General features: G+C 36.5%; 1 protein-coding gene across 1 annotated transcript; it reads right to left on the reverse strand.

Moving 5' to 3' along the window:
• Position 1: 1 nt before the first annotated feature.
• Positions 2 to 22,116, reverse strand: LOC129275052 (sushi, von Willebrand factor type A, EGF and pentraxin domain-containing protein 1-like). The gene is made up of 11 exons (XM_054911826.2): positions 21,881 to 22,116; positions 21,032 to 21,223; positions 20,259 to 20,468; positions 17,906 to 18,157; positions 16,626 to 16,871; positions 14,742 to 14,945; positions 13,693 to 13,964; positions 12,468 to 12,909; positions 11,890 to 12,051; positions 3,263 to 3,421; positions 2 to 1,668 (listed from the first exon to the last, which is right to left on the reverse strand). The coding sequence occupies exons 1-11, from the start codon at positions 22,056 to 22,058 to the stop codon at positions 1,556 to 1,558; spliced, it is 2,430 nt and encodes an 809-aa protein (XP_054767801.2). The 5' UTR covers positions 22,059 to 22,116; the 3' UTR covers positions 2 to 1,555.
• Between the last annotated feature and the right edge of the window lie 338 nt (positions 22,117 to 22,454).

Genomic DNA, 22,454 nt, shown 5'->3' on the forward strand with positions numbered 1-22,454 from the left:
GGAAGTGATTTCTGTTTCTTTTTTATTGATCAATGTCATTGTTGTAGAGTACATTGCAAAATGAATGATACATGTTTATTGCATTTTTTTTTTAACATTGAAATATAAAAACAAAAGCCATAAAAAAATGACCATCATTAAAAAGATGCATTCAATGTATTTTAATCTATTTATTTCTAGCAACTCATACAGCTTCCTGTATTTACACTATGACAACTACTTGTAGTTATTCTACAACTACTACTACTACTACTGCTAATACTTCAAGTTTATTTACAAATAAGATATTTACAGTAAACATGACAACAGATTGTGAATTTGATGACAGATAATCTGGTTATCAATTATTAATTATCAATAGTCCTACTTAAAACGAAGTGTGGACAATTTTATTCGAACAAAGATAATATGCATTGTACATTATCCATACTGCATGATGGGGCATACATGTACATTTGCTTTGAAATACAGGGAAAGTAATTTACATCCTAATGTCTAGTTCATTTTGAATATGAAGAGAAATGACGAGACAAACATAACAGTGAATAAGATATTACCTGTCCTCAAATCATTAATTTGACCAAAGTGTGGACAACTTCAAACATTGTACAACAAAGATACAATTTACCTGTTGAATGCACAATAGGGTAAACATTTGCTTGAAATGCTTCTTTAAGAGGAAAATTTCTGGATTATACAAGTCACATTGAGAGATCTTTTATTGAAAAATAATAGATGTATGCTAGCCACTAAGTGAAAGTAATATATTATATCCTGATGTCTGATTAATTTTGAATATGAGCAGAAATATGACACAAACACAATAGTGAAGACTTGACAGAAATCGATCAAATAATAACAAGAGTTGTGTATCTGTCAAATATGTGACACCACACATCCACATGTCATGTGACATAATCATTTTCAAATGCCATTTTCACTAAAAAAATGAAAATATCTTGCTAGTGCATCATTCATGAGACACATTGATTCCTACATACAAGTACATGCTTCTTTTAAGAGGAAAATTTCTGGATTATACAAGTCACATTGTGAAATCTTTTATTGAAAAATAAAATGCTAGCCACTGCTCTTTAGACATGAACTGAACCAATACCAGTTCCATTCCCTTACAAACAGTTGGTTTGTTTATTGTAAATTGACCTTTGTAAGCCAATGGGGATCCTCTGCGACTTCCATAGATTATCATTCCCTAGTCATTTCCTGTTCTTTTGTCTGCTCTTACGACTATGAACTTAATTTCCGGTCGATAGATTGCTATTTCTTAATTTGTGCAAGCACCCCGCTCGTATGCCAGACTTGAAGACTGTGTCCATTCCAATGCTGATGTGTAGCTCTTCACTTGAGGATAGGCGCAAGCCTTACAAACCAATGTTCATGTGTTTGATCCGTGACCTCACCTTTAAAATTTCATTTAAAAAGTATGTTGTATTGTAAAACAACAACACCGGTAGATTGCTTCCCCTTATTACTCCTGCATTGTGCATTCTTTGATATACTTTGCACCTTCGGTACCATGCCGCCGTCTTGTATCTTACAGTCCGACCGTGCAATGTTTCTGTTTTCTGAATGGTTGGTATGAACCCGGTGGACAAGGTAAGCACGGTTGATATCCTGATGGCGAATAATGACCCGATGGACATGGCTCTGGAATATGAAACAAACTGTTATTAGATCAAGAGGAAACATTTCTCCATTTCCCTTTTTGATAATAAAGTCAGACCTGGGGAGCGTTTCATGAAAGGACTCGTCAGACGTTTTATCCAACAAGTCATATTTTATCCAACATTTACCACAGTAATCCAAGAATTTCCCTGTAATTCTCAGAGCTGATAATAGACACTTTTCACACCACCACAGAGAACACTTTCAAGAACATAGAAAATGTATTGTCAAATGCCTTCATGGCAATGAACTACAAAGATGTCGGTCGAAAATTGGTGAATCAAAACTGTACTTTCGTCCTGGACTCTGGGGAAATGACATATTTGCAATTATTTGCCAGCTCCGAGACTTGGGACGAACTGCTGTTCCGGTTCACTAAATTTTGACGAAGACCCCTCAGCTGTTTATTGTCATTTGACGGGTATTTTCAATACATTTACTGCACTCTAGAATTCATTATGCACGGCTGTGTGAAAACGTGCTATTTTAGTGAGTGCTGACAACTTTCATGAAACACCCTCTATAATAATAATAATATGTCCATATAGCGCAGCTACTATGTGCATATACTCGACTGCGCTTTGATACTTGGTATCATATTACCCTCTAGAAAGACAACAAGTGGAATGCCTCTGGCCGTCTCACCTGCATCACGCGATTCAATATAGCAGCAGTGCTGATTTTGAAAACTACTATAACTCGCACAAGATGTTCAGTGATACTTGGTTACCCTTATTTCCACGTTTTATGAACTAGACCAATACACTTATAGAGATATGATGGCAATTCAACAAATACCCCCAACGTGGCCAAAGTTCTTTGACCTTACATGACCTTTGACCTTGATCATGTGACCTGAAACTCGCACAGGATGTTCAGTGATACTTGATTACTATTATGTCCAAGTTTTATGAACTAGACCAACACACTTTCAAATTTATGGCTGTAATTCAACAAATACCCCAATTTGGCCAAAGTTCATTGACCCTAAATGACCTTTGACCTTGATCATGTGACCTGAAACTTGCACAGGATGTTCAGTAATACTTGATTACTATTATGTCCAAGTTTCATGAATCAGATCCATAAACTTTCAAAGTTATGATGGTAATTCAACAGATACCCCCAATTCGGCCAAAGTTCATTGACCCTAAATGACCTTTGACCTTGGTCATGTGATGTGAAACTCATGCAGGATGTTCAGTGATACTTGATTAACCTTATGTATAAGTTTCATGAACTAGGTCCATATATTTTCTAAGTTATGATGACATTTCAAAAACTTAACCTTAGGTTAAGATTTTGATGTTGATTCCCCCAACATGGTCTAAGTTCATTGACCCTAAATGACCTTTGACCTTCGTCATGTGACATGAAACTCAGGCAGGATGTTCAGTAATACTTGATTAACCTTATGGCCAAGTTTCATGAACTAGGTCCATATACTTTCTAAGTTATGCTGTCATTTCAAAAACTTAACCTCAGGTTAAGATTTGGTGTTGACGCCGCCGCCGCCGCCGTCGCAAAAGCGGCGCCTATAGTCTCACTCTGCTATGCAGGTGAGACAAAAACGTACCTTGACAATCCTGAAGTGATGTTGATCCACTAGGAGATGACAGTCCATTTGGACAGTGAAAGCATTCCGAGTGACCTCTCAGGGGTAAGAACCGATCTTCTTCACAAGGGATGCAGGGAGAAAAACCAGATGAGGAATAGTAACCAGGCTGACATTGCACTGTCAAAGCAGAAGAAAATTAGAATGAGTTACAATGTCCTGCACTCAACCCAGGTGAGATGATTGGGTATCTGGTAGGATTAGTGACTTAAATGCACTGAGCACTGCTGATGAAGGGATGGCTCGAGCTAAAGCCGGGGTAATAGTAGTTGCGCTTTGTATCCTCTGGCAAAAAACTATATAATAAATCCAGATATCATTACTCAGGTTATATCAATGCTCAACGCCTACAAAGGATAGCCCGAGCTAAAGCCGGGTTAATAGTAGTTGCTCTTGTATCCTATAGAAAAAACTAAATAATAAATCCAGATATCATTACTCAGGTAATACCAATGCTCCAAGCCTACAAAAGAAATCGGATGAAATTACAGAATGTTTTCTCATTACTAAAACACTAATTTTTTATCATTGTTATTTCAGAGATTAGGAAATAAAGGTATCTGCTTATTCTTGCTAGAATTGAAGGATATAATTTTATTCATTCAGGTAGGCATTCTGGATATGAAGATGGAGCCACGTTCAAAATATATAGTGATACTGAGCAGATGAAGAACAAGGTTGCAATGTCAAAATATGTCTTGTTATTCATCCCATTATCACTGTTTTGTTCCAGATCCTGTTTGATGTTGCCTGCCTCATTTTCCTAATCCCTCTTGGCTTGAGGTCTTTTACTGGCCTTACTTACACTAACTTCCCTTTGTGTCTGCCTACTCCTTTTCTTTCATCCCCTTCACTATAACCTGATTGGTCTTCTCTACTCACTAATGCCCCTTTTGTCTCCTTGTTTCTAGTGTTGCTGTAGCTTAATTGTGGTCTACATTATGGTTGTTCCACTTTATATGTTTGTCATTTTGCCTCCGACGAAGATTCTGCTAGGATCGAAAGCTTATGCCCCTTTTTGACTTTCTAATTTACTCCATTGGCTCTCTTTTATTAGATAAGCAGTTTTCAGCAGCTTCTTTTTGCCATCGATCTCCTTTTCTGCTGTTGTATCACTCCCATGTGATCCTCCTTATCTAATTTGTCTTGTTTTATCCATATATGTTTGATTTTCTGTATTTGTATGTTAGTGTTTTCTTGTTTACTTTCCTTCCACAGTTAAACTTGCATAACTTTGTTTTTTGTTTTTTCTGGTATCTTTGTCTGGTCGATTTTACTTTTCAGCTTGATTTAATTAACTTTGTGTATTCTTATCATCATTCTGTTTTGGGTCCAGTTCAAATCTACTCGACTTTTCTCATTCTTTATATTTGATTTGTTTTGAATTTCCATTTTCATTGTTTTCCACTTTTTTTTTTTTATTCTAGGTCTCTTTCAGCTTGATTTAATTAACTTTGTGTATTCTTATTATCATTCTGTTTTAGGTCCAGTTCAAATCTACTCGACTTTTCTCCTTCTTTATATTTTGATTTGTTATGAATATCCATTTTCTTTGTTTTACACTTTTTTTTATTCTAGGTCTCTTTTCTACCATGACTAACCATCTATCTTTATTTCACCAGCTCAGGAAGATCAAGCTGAAGGCCCTCAAGACCTCTTTTCACCAGGACAATTACAGATTTTATTCCCTCAATCGCATTATACCCACAGGCCTCCAACTTCATTGCACTCCCAGTCTCGGTACGCTCACACCTGAACTTCGCAAACGATGGAACCAGACCTTACATGGAGCTTCAGTTCGACTAATTAACATCCTCTCTGAACAGTGTATTGCTTCTCTTGATTCTTTTTCAGCTGACATCAGTAGCCTGGAAGACGAACTACGTTCTTGCTGTACCCAAACCCAATGGCTTCAGTATAATGATGAAATTGAATCTGATCTCTCTAAACACAGGTCTCTCCTCACTGAACGCAGGAACAAGAAAATAGGCAATCTCACAAAGAAGCGACAACGGTCAAACAGATTTAGACGACATACCAACAACAATGATGCATCCCCCCATTTGGTTGTTAATCTCTCATCCTCCCCTCTCTCCCAAGCAGAAACCTCTCTTCTCTCTAAAGGTCTCAAGTTTTGCCACCAGAAGTTGAACAGATAGCTCTCAGCCAAGACCTCTCTACATTCTATCGCAGGATACGTCTCAAAGAGTTCTTTTTAGATGCACCCCCTTCTGATCCCGAGCCCTTCTACAAGAAAAGCACATGGATTCCACCTAAGAATAGAGTTCCTTCCCTTGAAACTTATATCCAAGCTGTCTCATCCCAAGTTCGCTCCACAGATACCCTCGACACCAGAGCACATGACAACCTTCCTCGAGAAGAACGCCAGGCTCTCTCATCACTCAAAAACAGGTCCGACATCATCATCAAGCCTGCAGACAAAGGATCAGCCGTTGTTGTTATGGACCGCCAGCAGTACATCGATGAAGCCATGAAACATCTCAATAATCGATCTCACTATGCACTCCTCGATTCTGACCCTACTTGTAATTTCTCCCTACAGATCCAATCGACACTGAATGACATGAAAGAACACAAGCATCTCTCTGAGAAGGCCCACAAATTTCTCTCCCCTACTAATGCTAAACCTGCCCGCTTCTATCTCCTCCCGAAGATCCACAAACCTGGCAACCCCGGTCGACCCATCCTCTCAGGAAATGGTTCCTCAACAGAGAACATCTCCCTTTTTGTTGATTACCACATTAAGCCCCTTGTCTCACGTGCACCCTCTTACATCCACGACACTCCAGACTTTCTCAGGAAACTAAATGACATCAAGGACCAGATACCCGAGACTGCGATCATCGGCACTTTCGATGTTTCTTCACTGTACACCAATATTCCCCACGACGAAGGTATCCAAGCATCATGTGAAGCCTTGGCCGCCAGTGGCCATTCCAGTCCCCCCATATCCGATATCAAATCTCTCATGTCTCATGTACTAACAAAAAACAACTTCACATTCATGGGCAAGCACTACCTACAGATATTCGGTACAGCAATGGGCACCCGGATGGCTCCTTCATTCGCCTGTCTCTTCATGACCAAGCTGGAACAGCAGATGTTAGATTCAGCCCCCTGTCGCCCATGGATTTGGTGGCGTTACATAGACGACATTTTCTTCATCTGGACCAGGGATGAAGACAGCCTCCATACATTCATTGACCACATCAATTCCTTCCACAGGACCATCAAATTCACTTCTGATTTCTCCCAACAGGAAACCCACTTCCTTGATGTTACAGTCCAGAAAAAGTCTAATGGTATCACCACTACCCTATACTCTAAACCCACAGATACCCACCAGTACCTCCACTCATCCAGCTGCCACCCCCGTCACTGCAAAACCGGCATCGCTTACAGTCAAGCCCTCAGACTTCGCCGTATCTGCTCCGAGGACCCTGATTTTTCCTTCCATGCCAGGAATTTGCAGAAACATCTCTGTGCCAGGGGCCACGGCAGTCCAACTGGCAATTAACAAAGTTCGTTCTCTCCCCAGATCTGAAGTTCTCAAACGAAAAAGTGACAAGGAGACCACCGACAGAATACCGCTTGTGACCACCTTCCATCCCAATCTACCCCCTCTCCGCAAAATCCTGTGTGATAACCACCACATTTTACACACTTCTGATCGTCTCCAACAGGCCGTTCCCGATACTCCCGTTCTAGCATACCGACGCCCACCGAATCTCAGGTACCTCATTGTTCGTGCTGAAGTGCCCTCCCTCACTAACCATTCTTCTCCCATACAGCATGGCACCTTCAAATGCACCAGCAACAGGTGCATCATATGTGAAATACACCTTTACGAGGGCGATACTTTCACCAGCAACTCTACCAGCCTGTCTCACCAAATCAAGGGCAACATCACATGCACTACCACTAATGTTGTATATCTCATCACTTGCAGAGTTTGTAGGGTACAATACATAGGGGAAACCAAGACCACACTCAAGAAACGATTCTACGGGCACAGATCCACCGTCAACACAGCAAAGCTGGACACTCCAGTTGGCCGCCATTTTAACCTCCCCAACCACTCCATCACTGACATGATGCTACAGGGCATCGAATCTTTAGGTACCCGTCCTGACTCAGTCCGTACTAGCAGGGAGAAGCTCTGGATGAGACGACTACGCACCATCCAACCTCATGGCCTGAACATCCAAGAGGGGAACGACTGATTATTCTTTCCTATCCACTTTCAATTTATATATACGGTACATATAATTTTTCCCCTCAGCTCTTTTGAATAGTTACATTATAGTTTCTTCCTCTACTTTCCTCCCATATCTCATACAAGCTTAGCTCCAATTTTTCCTTCCTTATTCAGGCGATATAATAATTATTATATATATATATATATATATATTTGTTTTTTCTCCACTCACCTCTTTTAGATTTACCACATTTGCTTATTTACATGTATACTATGGTTTCTTCATAATACACCCCCCTCTCTTCTATATTTGCTTTTACCTTTTTAGGCAATTTGCTTCCTCTTTTTCACATATACAGGTTTTTTTTTTTTTTTTTTTTTTTTTTCCCCTACTATATAGTCTTATGTTTTTTTCCCGTCACACCTAGCGGATTACAATATCAGTTACACCATATGGGTATTTATATTTTTTCATATACATTTCTTTTTTGGATATATTTATATACATATCACTTATAGATACATATTTACACTTACCTTCTTCTCTTAGTTTGTTTAATGCTTTATCATATATACTTATATGTCTTTTGCACATTATCAGTTGTTCCCCATTCTTTTCCTTTTTTCCCCCACTCTTATGCACCAGTTTATTATGCCTTTCTTTGTAACCTGTTTGACCCACCTCTCACTAATTCTCTTGTTATTCATCCCATTATCACTGTTTTGTTCCAGATCCTGTTTGATGTTGCCTGCCTCATTTTCCTAATCCCTCTTGGCTTGAGGTCTTTTACTGGCCTTACTTACACTAACTTCCCTTTGTGTCTGCCTACTCCTTTTCTTTCATCCCCTTCACTATAACCTGATTGGTCTTCTCTACTCACTAATGCCCCTTTTGTCTCCTTGTTTCTAGTGTTGATGTAGCTTAATTGTGGTCTACATTATGATTGTTCCACTTTATACGTTTGTCATTTTGCCTCCGACGAAGATTCTGCTAGGATCGAAAGCTTAGGCCCCTTTTTGACTTTCAAAATAGAAGAGTCAGATTAAAAAAATATATATAGAAAGTTACTCTGGGATTTATCATGTATTTTAATAACTGAGAACCACAAAGATTAAACAAAAAATTCTAAAATGGTAAAAAGTTTTCAATCTTTTAATCTATATTTTCATTACTCTTTCCAAATTAAAGTTTACAGAAAAATGTTATTAAAAAAATTCAAGCATGTGTTGAACTAGTCCTACACATGACTTATCTAGTCATTTTGAGTCACATCTGGGTCCCATAATACAAAGGTTAGTGATTAATCGTACACTTGATTTTCACAATTGATTGTGTATTGTATTCAATGGAATCAATCGTAGAAAAGTGTTTCTACGATCATTGCTAAGCTTTGTGTTACGGGCACCAATTTGTTCTACTTTGTTCCACATGCCCAAAGAAAGCTAATGAAAACTACATGTACATACTTTTTGTCTGGAGTATCTGTAAAATGCTAAGTAACACAGTTCCAATATACTAAACACTATGTAAAGCAGAATAGTAATATTATTAATATTATCTGATCTAATATTGCAGAACATGCAGAAAGGGGGAGGGGGGGCATTGCACAGGGTTAATTCAATTCAATTCAATTCAATTCATTTATTTGACATCCTTTAAAAACATATGTACAAGTATACAACAACAAAGGAGTACAATAATTTAAATCACAGTATAAGCGATACAAAATTGTCAAAATATAAAAGAAATGAAAATAAAATGTAGCGGATGTAGGAAGTCAGAAAGGCCATTGACCTGTCAAAGCCGACTCCCTTGATTACTACATTATGGTACGATTAAAAACACAAATAGAATAGTGGCCAAAAAAACAAACAAACAAAACAGACACGAACACATCGAAATCAACACCCCCCCCCCCCCTCAGATAGGTAGTTGGAATTATTAACTATAAGTAGACAGTTGGTTTTGTTTCAATCTACGTTTCAATGATGAGAATGTAACAGATAATTTTAAAGTATCGGGTAAATTATTCCACAAGTTTGGTCCTTTATAACGAATTGTAGATTTAGAAAGCGTATAACGAAAGAACGGTATATATAATTTGTTTGAATTTCTCGTTACATAATTATTTATACTGCTATTAAATATAAAATAAGTATTAAAACAAGATGGAAAAATAGAATTTAAATTGAAATATTTGTACATAAATAAAATAATTTGCGAATCATAAAGTTCATTTAGCTTTAAAAGTTTTAGCTTAAAAAATAAAATCTGTGTATGAGCTCTAAAAAAGGAATTTGTTATTACCCTTATTGCACGTTTTTGAATCACATATATCCTTTGGAATAAATATGATGCACAGCCACCCCAGATAATCAGACAATAGTTCAAATGTGGCAAGATCAAGGTATTATATATATTTACAAGGATGCGTAATGGTAAAACTTTTTTGACTCTGTTCAATACTCCAATTACTCTAGAAATCTTTTTACAAATGTAATCTATATGATATTTCCATGTCATATTTTCATCAAGAATTACTCCTAAGAATTTTACTTGATTAACCTGCTTTATTGCTTTATTGGCAATTGTTATTCGTATTGCACTGTTATCAATATGTTTATTATGTGTTTTAAAAATAACATAATTTGTTTTTTCGAAATTAATAAAAAGTTTATTGGCAAGAAACCATCGTTGAATTTTGGCTATTTCAGTATTTAATATAAAATTCATATTAAAAGGATCATTACCAGATAAAAATAGTGTTGTGTCGTCAGCAAAGAGAATAAATGATAAAATACTGCTAACACTTGGCAAGTCATTTATATACAATAAAAATAATAATGGGCCTAGATTAGATCCCTGAGGTACACCCATTTGTATATTGCTATATGCTGATGTATTATTGCCAATGCTCACATATTGCTTACGATTTAATAAATAACTTTTCAATAATAACAATGGAGTCCCTCTAATTCCATAAAAATACAATTTATGGAATAAAATATTAAAATCAATACAATCAAAAGCTTTTGATAGATCTAAAAATATACTGATTAAAAATTCATTGCACTCAAAAGCCTGAGATATGCTATCGACGAATTTTAAAAGTGCATGGCAAGTAGTATGGTTTTTTCTAAAACCAAATTGCTTTTCGAATAAAATGTTATTATTTTCAATAAAAACAATCAACTTATTATATATAATTTTTTCAAAGATCTTACTGAAAATTGATAATACTGATATAGGTCTATAATTATTTAGTGAAGAGGTATTACCACTTTTAAAAACCGGAGTTACTCGGGCGATTTTGAGTGCATCAGGAAATATACCACGTTCTATGGCCAAATTAATTATATTACAAAGAGAAGTCAAGACTACATGAATAGATTTCTTCAAGACTTTGGGGTGAATGTAATCATACCCTGGACCTTTACTTACATCAAGTTTCAGGACAACGTTTAAAATATCCCTCTCCGTAGCAGGATGTAAAAACAACGACTTTTCAAAATGACCAGTCATACACTCTCTAAATGAATTTTCTGTGCTATTACTGTTGATGTTTTCTCTTAGCTTCACACCGACTGAAGTGAAATGGTCATTGAACTCATTGACTATTTCCTGTTGATCAGTTACTGTACTACCATTTATTTCTAACCCTCTTACAATTGTTTTCGATATATTTCTATTTAAAGTCTGGTTTATAACATTCCATGTCCCTTTCATATTACCTTGTAGTTTCGCAAATTTCGTGTGAAAATACTCGCGTTTCTTTTCTCTTATCAAGTTACCGAGATCATTACGGCACCTTTTATAGGCGTTTTCACATGTATCAGATTTACTCTTCAGGTATTTTTGGTACAAAGCATGTTTTCGTTTACTTAGGTTTATGATATCTTTAGTTATCCATGGTTTTCTTTTTGTGTTTACTTTCTTTTTCTTTATCTTTGCACTAAAATATCGATTATAAACATCTCTATACAGTTTCAGAAAACAATCATACCTTATGTTTACATTGTCAATTGCGTTCAAAACATCCCAATTTACTTTGCTTAGTTCACTACAAAATAGGTATAAAAAAATAGGTATCAAATGATATCAAAAGATTTAAACCAATTTGAAAATAATCCAATATAATAACAAAAACTCTTGATTTGATTTATTCAGATATATTTTAGATCAAACTTTCACAATCAGCAGAATTTGTTGCTATAAGACTTAGGTAATGTACATGTACCTGGTTAAAGTTCCGTCCACACATGGTTGCACTGACACTGATATCAAAAGATATAAACCACGTTGAAAATAATCCAATATGATAATAACAAATTTTGATTTGTATTATTTCAGAAGTATTTCTAAACAAACCTTCACAATCAGTAGCACTCCTTGCTCCTGGCTCACTGGTAAAGGTTCCCTCCGCACATGGCTTGCATTGACTTTGAGCTTGATCATCTTGATAAAAGCCCCTTTCACATCGAACACATTCTCCAGATGAGTGAAGGAAGTAGTGCCCAGTGGGACAGGCAACTGGTAGAAGATAAATAAGAATAATCTATAAGTCATGACTCTATGAAAAAGAACCTGCATGGCAAGTTATAAAGAGCTAAGAGAGTAGATATTTTAAAGAAAATTATTTCAGACAGGTTTTATTGATTCTGTATTCTTTTTTTCAGCACAGCAATTGAGGATGACACAGGAAATTCTGCTAAAGGCTGCAATGAAATCAAGCTCCAATTTGTGCTCAGAGGCATTGTCTTTATACACACCACTCTCCACAGGAAATAATACTGACATAGAAATTCATACAAATGACATGGAGATTCAACAAAAGACTACAAATTTACATAACTACTAAGAAAGATGTAGGGCTTTTCAGTCAGAAGCAATTACCGAAAACAGGAAGATTTTATTTTTTTATTTTTTTAATTCATCTGCAAACTTACTGCATGAGTGATGACGATGATCTGGAATGTATCCAGGATCACATTCAGAGGTGATCTCATCAAGCCACAGATCAAGGTCTCTGTCTGCAGACACCAGTGAGTTCCTTCTAATCCCACTCCTGACACCGTAAATAGGACCAGCTTGAGTCTCCTCATCTGAAATCCCACTCCTGACACCATATAATGGACCAGCTTGAGTCTCTGCATTCGAAATCCCACTCCTGACACCATATGATGGATCAGCTTGAAGCCCTTCATCTGAAATCCCACTCCTGACACCATACAATGGACCAGTTTGAGTATCTTCATCTGAAACCCCACCGCTGCCACCAAATATAGCTTCCTGGGTGTGTTCATGGATGTGCCGTGCTAATTGGTACATGAACTCTGTCTCGTTTTGCTTATTCTCAGATAGATCTTCATCCAACACCATACTCAGAACCTTGAGAATGAAAAAGATGATGGCACAGCTAGGAGTGAGTCAACATGATAATCTTCGGGTCAGCATTGCTGACATTGAGAGTTTGAAGTGAGAGCCTTAGCATTTGTAAGGGGGTATGGATACAAATATCTGGACTTAAAACAAGAAGGATGGGGGTTTGCATCCCAGCGCAGCACTAAACTTTCTTTGACAAGCTATTAATCAACATTTGCCACTCTTCAACCACATGAAATGAATGGGTGGCCTGTATGAAGAAATCTCATTGATCAGGTGACATTTTACATTAGTTGTGCTACTGCGATGGTCAACTATAAGTAGTAAATATATTCCTTTGTATTAAGGGCTATACAATGTAATCCTATCAAGAGGATATATTACATATACATATTTAGCACCTTTTTCTAGTAGTTAAAATGTGCTGCATAAACCACTCTGTAAAATGTTGCATGTTATCAACTATAAACTATTACTATTCATTAACTAATCATTATCATCATCGTTATCAGCATCATCATTATCATCATTAATATCATTCTTATTATCATTATTATTCTTCTTCTTATTATTATTGTTGTTAATACCTTTGTTAATATTATCATTGTTATCACCATCATTAACATTGTTATCATTATCGTTAATAATTATTTTTCGATTTAGCTATTTTCTGCATTTCATCGAAAGGAAATGACATTTGGACTGGACGACCCACATATCACATCATACATGGCTTTTAGTGCAGTTATGATCATATCTTGAACAATATTTCCAAGCTACATATAATACCATTGATACAGCAGCAATGCCAGACGCCTCTCCCAACTTCTCTGCACTGGCATCACGTTTCCGACGATCGTTCCCTCGTCCGCATGTGACCCTGACATGGTCCACCTTGCAAAGCCGGTTCAGGGTGCAGATCTCTGCAAAGTCCGTATGGGTGATGATGCTCACAAACTTCTCTGATATGGTATTCACTGACTGGTTGTCACCACTGTCGCATAATCCTTCGAAGTACATCATGCTCAGTGGAAGGTTCATTCGCCTTGGGTTACGTCGTCCTGAAAAACAATATCAATTTCTCTGAAATCTATCATAAGATATCTATATAGAGGGCTTTAGCGATCAATTACACATGCGTATTTTCGTCTGCATCAATTGCCTGTTCACATGCTCTAATCATAGTTTATCTACAACCAGTAAGTTTAATAACAATTTGGTCTAATTACCATTTAGCCCATTAACCATTTTGTCTAATTTCCAGTTAGGATATATCCATTTTGTCTAATAGCCACTTGGTGTAAATGATTAAATGACTTGTTCATGAAACAAGTTTTCATTTAAGAAAAAATAGATTAGATAGAGTGGACATTGAATCATTTGGAAAATTGACTAAATGACAGTTTAAAAAAGGGAGTATTACCAGGTAACTCTTCAAATGTGCAATTCACTGTAATCAGCGAGTGCCACTTTTTTTCAAAGAGTCTATATTTAAATGTTTTATTTATTAAAAAAAGAGAATCACTCATGAGACAATAATGTTAAACCTCTTGACCATATGCTGAACTGAACAATGGAATCACTCATGCCTGCAATGCACTCCTCAAAATGCAATAGGCATAACAATAGCTGTATGACCATTGCACGAAAATGTGTTCGTGGCAGTCCAGTGGATGCACAGATATGTGTTCATGGCACGTTAAGGGTTAAGAAATTATGTGTGGACTGAATGGAAATTAGACTAAACTGATAAGTGGTTATAGCCACGACCATGTTTAGATGATCTGAGAAATGGACATCACACACAAGGGGATAAAACCTTTGTAATGTCAACTTACTTGAGCAATCTGGTACGTAAGAGTGAGGGGACCAAACGCCGGAGGAGCCACAAATGAAGAGTGTCTGGGGCGAATCGGAGGACCTCAGACGAGGGATGTCATAGCCCTTGTTACAAACCATTGTACAGTAACGTCCGTACGCAAAGCCATCATCGCAGGCCAACGCACCGTTTGCAGGGATGTGGAGATCATGACAAGGTACAGCTAGTATAAAGAAATTTATTAATATAATCTTAATACCACTGCATGAGATGAATTTGCGAACTTGACACTTTTTTTCTATTTTGCGCTCAATAATGCATGTAATATGAATAAACAAAATGTGTAATAACAGACTTCAAAATACCTATTTCTACTCATTCTGCACTTGAACATTAAATCTAATGAATGAATGAATGAATGAATTAATAATTTAGCCAGCGTATGCTGACTTATATGTGAACAGCATTTTAAAGGGGAATGCAAGTCCAGAACCATGGGGGATATTGAATCATACGCAATATGCAAAAGGCTTACATTTACTTATAATGATCTGTCCTTTATTTGCCCGCGATAAAAACTTTGCACAGTACAAATTCAACCGAAAGCAGTTTTAATAGCTTCCTTTACTGCAGGTTTTTTTTTTAAATATCAATAAGCCCAAGTCCCAGACTTTTACCAGGTCTCATGATTCTTATACCAACACCAACACCTTGCATCATGATTTATATTTCAAAGTAACTTCTGGTTCCTTAGTCTATACCAATTTCCCTCACTTCCTTCTCTCAGACATTCTGGCACCGATTACGTAACACACTCCAGGTCTGCTAGCATTACTTGTATACATTTTTCTATATGATAAACTGCTTGACTGATTTCTCATCATGCACAGATTAAGCAATAAGTCATGGCACTTAGCACGATATTATTCTTGCAGGAAACCCAAGCTGAGCAAGTTCCAAACTATGACTACGAACCTTCCCCCAATAGCTTTGTCAATTAAGTGCCGCTTTGACATTTAAACACATTAACTATCAGTAAATTATATCAGTCTTGATATTAGAATGAAAAATGCAATCTTATATTAAGAATTCATTTCTTGAAGTCAACAGAACCAATTTTTAGTCACTATTTCTCTTTTCAAAGTGAATATAAACCTTTATTATCAATGTAAACACTACAGACTTCCTAGGATCTCACTTTCACTACTACTGCTTGATCCTTATTTATCCTTGCTTATTGGATTCATTGTTCAGTTGAAAACTTTTTTTTTCTATTCTCATTGCTATCTAGGAAACAGTGGTCAACCTAAATGAAAATTTAAAGTAAGCCTTTTATGGATTTATTTTATAGAATTGAAAATACTTCTTCTCACTTGGAAAGTGTTAAATGGTTTGGCACCAACATATCTACAAGACCTTGTCATGCCTTATACACCAGCTCGTAGCCTAAGATCATCACACCAGCAACTTCTTAAGACTCCCAAGACACGTGTAGCATATGGTGCGTGAGCTTTCTCTGCCTCAGCACCTTCTCTCTGGAATAATTTGCCGTTAAATTTAAGAATTATACCATCACTGGAGACCTTCAAATCAAAACTGAAGTCTTATCTTTTCTAACAGTATTAGTTATTGGCACTTTGACACTCATCTAAACTTTCTCATTCTTTCTTTTTTTGTGCGCCTCGGAATAGAATATTTTTAGATAGATGGCGCTATATAAATGCCTATTATTATTATTGTTCAGTTGAAATTTTTTTTTTCAATTCTCATTGCTATCTATGAAACAGTGGTCAACCTAAATGAAAATTATGGTAAGCCTCTGAATACATGTATGGATGTTGGCAGCAAATGTATGATGAAATGCATGGAGTTGTGAGTGCATATGATCGGATCCAATACTTACGTTCAATGTCCAGGTTGATACGACATTCTGCCTTCAATCCATTCATGCCGTCACTGGCCTGATATAAGATAGCATGGTGACCCCACGGAAGCAGAGCAGAGTTGCTGCCATGGTTACAGTTCTCAATGATGTCAATCCCCGGAGGAGCTAGGAACACAGGATCGTCCCACTTAACCGCTGTCATCTTCGTCAAAGTTGTGATGTTCTGGTCTGGTGGGCAAAATTGCACGACTGGGCGAACATTATCTGAAATTGGAAAATGATATGGGACATGGTCTCATTCTGTCAAAATCTTATATACAGGTTGTATAAACAAATTGATACAACGGGTTTAAGGATGTAACCAATTGTGAGGGCATATGCAAATCACATACATTGTAGTAATGCTTTAACTCTATGCAACCATCTTGGCATGCATTTTCGACAGCTTCTGGTGCAGAAGAAGACATAGACAGGGAGTCGGCATATTTGAAAAGAGTACTAAGCAATAGACATTGGAAATGTAACAGAAACGGTGAGATGCATATCATCACTCAGGCATGTATTTAACTAGTTTGTGATAACAATTCAGAAAGCAGATGTGGCCTCTTCATCTGTGCGATATGTGGCAATTAGGAGGGCTTTAAAATTTCCCACTACGAAGTCATATTGCCAGCCCATTTTATAAAACAAATAATGCAGAGGTTTCATATGTGATGTTAGTGTTGATAAAGGCATCATGTATTCACTTTGTAATGCGAAGGCACAAAATGCTTAAACTGCATTAGTCTACCACGAACCCATTCACAACTGCACATTCTTTGGATATTATTTCAGATTTCCACGGAACCGCCATGAGCATTAGTTACAGGGGCGGATCCAGGATTTTCGAAAGGGAGGGGGGCACATTTTCCAGAGGTAAAATTTGACAAGCCAAAAAAAAAAAAAAAAAAAAAAAAAAAAAAAAAAAAGAGCTTCACTTTCAAAAGGGGGCACACTTTTGTTTCAACGGCATTTTTACATTACAAATTTCAGTTGTGCCTCTCATAAGAAAATGGGGGGGGGGGGGCCTGGGCCGTCTGGACGTGCCCCCCCCCCCTTGGATCCGCCAGTGATTAGTTATATACACACACCTACAGTACATTATAATTGCTTCTCTATAGATTACAATTATTAAATATATTTGAAGTTATTCTTATCTTAGAAATCAGAATAATAAAATAGAATACCGAGAGATCACAATGGACAAGTGACCACTAAAGAACCTTTGATTGGTGATATAATTTGACTCATTTACTTACTGGTCACGTAAACTTGGAAGACACAGGTAGCTGTATTGTTTGAATGGTCACTAAAGGAGAAACTACATTTGGTGTCGGTCGTGAAGTTATACGGCGACGTTAGGTCAATGGGATCTGTTATCATTGTAAGATCACTGTCGATGTTGTCTGCTGCATTAGGGAGGTCAAAGGTCACTTCCACTCCCCAGAATTCAGTGCGCATTGCCGTGATAGGTTCAACGGGACAGGATGTGAGTGTTGGAGCTGTGAGATCTGTAATCCATTAGAAAAAAAACCATTGACTTATAAATAGTCTATTACTTCCTTAAAGATAACGTCTACCCCAACAAAACGTTGATTTTAATAGAAAGCAAAAGATTAATCGTATCTAACATTAAAATCAAATTTATATGAAAAATTAGGGTGTTATCATTTGCTCATTATTTCAACAAATCAGTGATATGCATATCATTAGAAGTGTGTAAATGATTATGAATGAATGAATGAATCTTTATTTCGTTTCAATTCCGATATCAAACAACAACAATAACAACAGTAAATTATTGGGATACAAGTAAATGGCAAAGAACAAAAGTAAATAATTACACGATAATATACATAATACATGCACTACTTTTTATGGAACATTAGTAACACCCATGAGAACAGATGGAAATGAAACGTGGTGACCTACTAAGAAGCTTAGCTTGTGGGCCATAGGCCACCAGAATGTCATTTTAAAACATCATAGAACAAGCAAACAAAAAATTGGAGTAAATAACCAAAGTACAGATATACATATTTACAAAAGATACACTAAAAAGTAACAAAAAGGTGAAATGCAGAATGCAAACATTCTATTAGACCTAAAGTATAAGAATCTGAAATTCGAAAAGAAGAAAGAAAAGAGGAAAATATAAAGAAAATAGGCAGAGCTCTATTTTTGCATAGATAATTGTGGGAAGAATACAATTTATAAAGTTAGACGAGATATAACAAGCAGGCATTCGTTTACTGATTTAAGTATTTCTTCAGTAAATCGGTCTTTAATTTGTTTCTAAAAACACTACTTAAGGCTAACTGATTGCTTCAATGAAGAAGGAAGGGAGTTCCATAATTTTGGCCCTGTATAAACAAATGTATTTAGCCGAAAACTAGTTTTGACCAATGGCAAGTGGAGAAAAGAAACTTGTCTTGTATAGTAAGAATGGATTTGGTCATTTCTAACACATAATGAATCAAGGGCAAGTGGAAGTTCTCTTTTATTTAATTGATACATAATGCAACCAAGGTTGAGATCAAATATGTCATGTAAATTAAGGAACTTGTTTTCATAAAACAAAATATTTGTGTGAGATCGTGAACTTACTCCACATACTAGTCTAAATTCCCTTTTCTGGACTTATTGCTACAACTACAACAAAAATTATTGGAAAAATGACATTATATAAGGATTTTAAAGTTTTTTTTATATAATGTTTTACTCACAATGTGTTTTTTTTATATAAGGTTTTTATTTGCTATGGCTTTCATAAAAAGTTTTTATGCTAGGTTTTTACTCACTATAATGGCTTTTATATATATTTTTACTCGCTAGGCTATTATATCAGGTTTTTACTCCATATGGCTTTTATTGGCTTAGGAAGAGCCGTGGCGTAGTGGTTCTGACTCTCGCCTTGAAAACAGAGGGTCGTGTGTTCAAATCCCAACGCGGTCTACCGTCCTTTGGCAAGGTGTTAATCAACATTTTGCCACTCTCGACCCAGGTGCTAAATGGGTACCCAGTAGGATGCGAAAGCCTATGTAGTATGCCTAGCAATGGAGTCTTTGCACTGAAATGCTCCCCAGGGAGTGGAGAAGGTGCATACATTGTATGCTAGCATGCAAGGATCCGATGACAGGGGTAATAATATGCTGTAAAGCGCTTTGGGCCATTATGGGAAAAGCGCTATATAAAAAAATATTTTTATTTTACTAAGACCTTAATATCAGGTTTTCACTGCAGCTTTTAAACAAAGTTTTTACTCACTATGGCTTCTATATCAGGTATTTACTCATTATGGCTTTCATATAAGGTTTTACTCACTAAGCTGTTATATCAGGTTTATACTCACCAAGGCTTTTATAAAAGTTTTTTACCCATTATGGCTTTCATACAAGGTTTTACTCACTAAAGCTTTTACATGTATATCAGGTTTTTACTCACTATGGCTTTTATATGTTTTTACTCACTATAATGGTTTTTATAAGTTGTTTTTACTATGGCTTTTATATCTGGTTTTTACTCATTATGGCTTTCATATAAGGTTTCACTCACTAAAGCTTTTATATCAGGTTTTAACCCACTAGATATTCAAATAAGGATTTTACTCACCAAGACATCTTAGTTGACCGATAGTACCCAAATCAGAGCTCCAGTGACCAGATTCTAAGCAGGTCACAGATTCAAGACCCCCATCAAGTGTGAGGTCAAGATCACAATGAAGTGTGCAAGTTGTCCCAGAATGCACTTTGTCTGATGTTATACATGATGAGGGAGAAGCAGAAACGCTGGAATCTACAACCAAGTGGTCACATCCAATAACTGAAATAAAAAATAAAAGATACTGTTTTATGAATTGATTGGAATACATAATATAGCAATGGATTTCCTAATGCACTTTACATAGCTACACAATGATGGTGTTGATTTTTAGTTTTTAAGTTAATGAGAGTTTGCTGGAATCGCTGGAAATACTGGAATCTACAACCATGGGGTCCCATCCAACAAGTAAACGTGAATAGACAAGATAATGCATTGGGATACACAAAACATGTAACGGTAAAACATATGAGTGGATTTTCCAAGGCACTTTTCCCTTAATAGTGACATAGTAAAGTTAATTTTCAGTTTATACAAAAATGTAAATTTTGAAGTCATGGGTCACTTTACGAACAGCTTTAACAGCTTTATAAAACACCCACCAGGGGCCTGTTGCATATAACTTTTTACCTGAGAAAACTCAGGTTGTTTTTACCAGAGTTTTTGCCCTGTGTTAAAGTCAATGGCAGAAATCAGATTAACCTTAGTTTTCAGTTTTTACCAGAGTTTTCTCAGGTAATAAGTTTTATGCAACAGGCCCCAGGTGTGTGATTTTCTATAATTACCTTGACAGAATGGATCTTCCTCGGTGTTCCAGTACATGTCTGTTCCATTAAATTCACAGCTTGCTTCAGATGAACCAACCAATGAATAACCAATCAGACAGGTCAGGTGACACACAGAACCATGTGACCTGTCACATGACCCAACCAGGGTTCCAAACAAAGGAGGCTCATATGCTTCTTGACACTTACGTACTAAAGAAAGAAAGAGAGAAAGAAAGAAAGATGGATAGATAGAAAGAAAGACATAAAGTAGGAAAAAAGAAAGAGAGAAAATAAATAAATGAAAGAAAGCAAGCAAGCAATCCTATAAAATCATCAGATGTAGACATGTAGACTAGACATTTATGCTTTCACTAGCAGATCTGGAGAGAGAGGTATAGGAAGTTTAATTTGAACTTAATTTGAATTGATTGCATATATTTTATCATAGAAGACAAGGATACAATAAGATGCAATACAAAATAAAGCAAAATACCATCCAGGTTAACTCACCATACACAGAAAGTAAAAAATATTCACTGTAATCTGGAAAATATACTAGAAAGAGTGTACTTGTCAATAAGGAGACAACAAGAACGATAAAGCCTTGTGAGTTAGTACTGCACCATTAACAGAACTGCAAACAAACAAAATGTTAATAAGATAATGTACGATTCACTTTACCAGTCTTGAACAATGAACACAAAATATAACAATCTAAACAACAAGAATGAACGATAATGAGGATTTAAAAGTTTAAAAAGACTGAGGTTGATTCAAAATAAACATTAAAACAGAGTTCAAATCAGAATATAAAAAAAAGGAGTGAACTCAGTTTATGGATATGTGTACCAACGCCAGAGTACTCACCAATGACATCTATTGAAAACCTGCAGATGTTTTCATTCCCGGTCTCATCTCTTGCTATACAGGTGACTGCATACATGCCCGCGGTCATGACCCCAGAATAGAGGTCACAGGTCACTTGAGGGTCACTACCACTGTTATCTGATGCTTCGACAGACCACCGGACATTGGTCTCATTCATACTCCTCTCAGTGTAAACTGCAATGTCAGTCGGGCATTCATCAAAAGTAGGGGCCTCCACATCTGGATGGAAAGAAAACCAACAATGGTCGATTCAAAATAATTTTCTTGACTAAATTAATTCTATGATTCATGTAGACTTTACATAAGAACTAAAGGTTCAATTATAGAAAGAGATGGATGAGAGCTATTCTTAATTTGAGTAAAGGAGGTAAAGTTGAACAGACAGAAGTACTGAGCCTACCAAAGACTTACATTTTTTTAACCCATGAAAAACAAAAGATATTCATTCTGCTCACAAAACTTTGTGAGCAGGGACTTCGATAGTTGGATTATTCTTGTCTTAATGTTTTCTCCCCTACATGTCTTGAAACTCCTAGTTATCATTGATATGGTG

The sequence above is a fragment of the Lytechinus pictus genome, chromosome 13 (genome assembly GCF_037042905.1).
Source record: "Lytechinus pictus isolate F3 Inbred chromosome 13, Lp3.0, whole genome shotgun sequence".
In the NCBI taxonomy this organism is placed as follows: Eukaryota; Metazoa; Echinodermata; class Echinoidea; order Temnopleuroida; family Toxopneustidae; genus Lytechinus; species Lytechinus pictus.

Bases quoted from the DNA above. Each gene is read 5' to 3' on its own strand.
- LOC129275052 (XM_054911826.2), bottom strand. From the start codon at position 22,058: ATGAATGAGACCAATGTCCGGTGGTCTGTCGAAGCATCAGATAACAGT. The intron at 13,965-14,741 runs GTAAGTTGACAT...ATTGTTTTTCAG, and splicing joins TTACGTACCAGATTGCTCAA to GACGACGTAACCCAAGGCGA. The intron at 1,669-3,262 runs GTACGTTTTTGT...TTCATATTCCAG, and splicing joins ATCACTTCAGGATTGTCAAG to AGCCATGTCCATCGGGTCAT.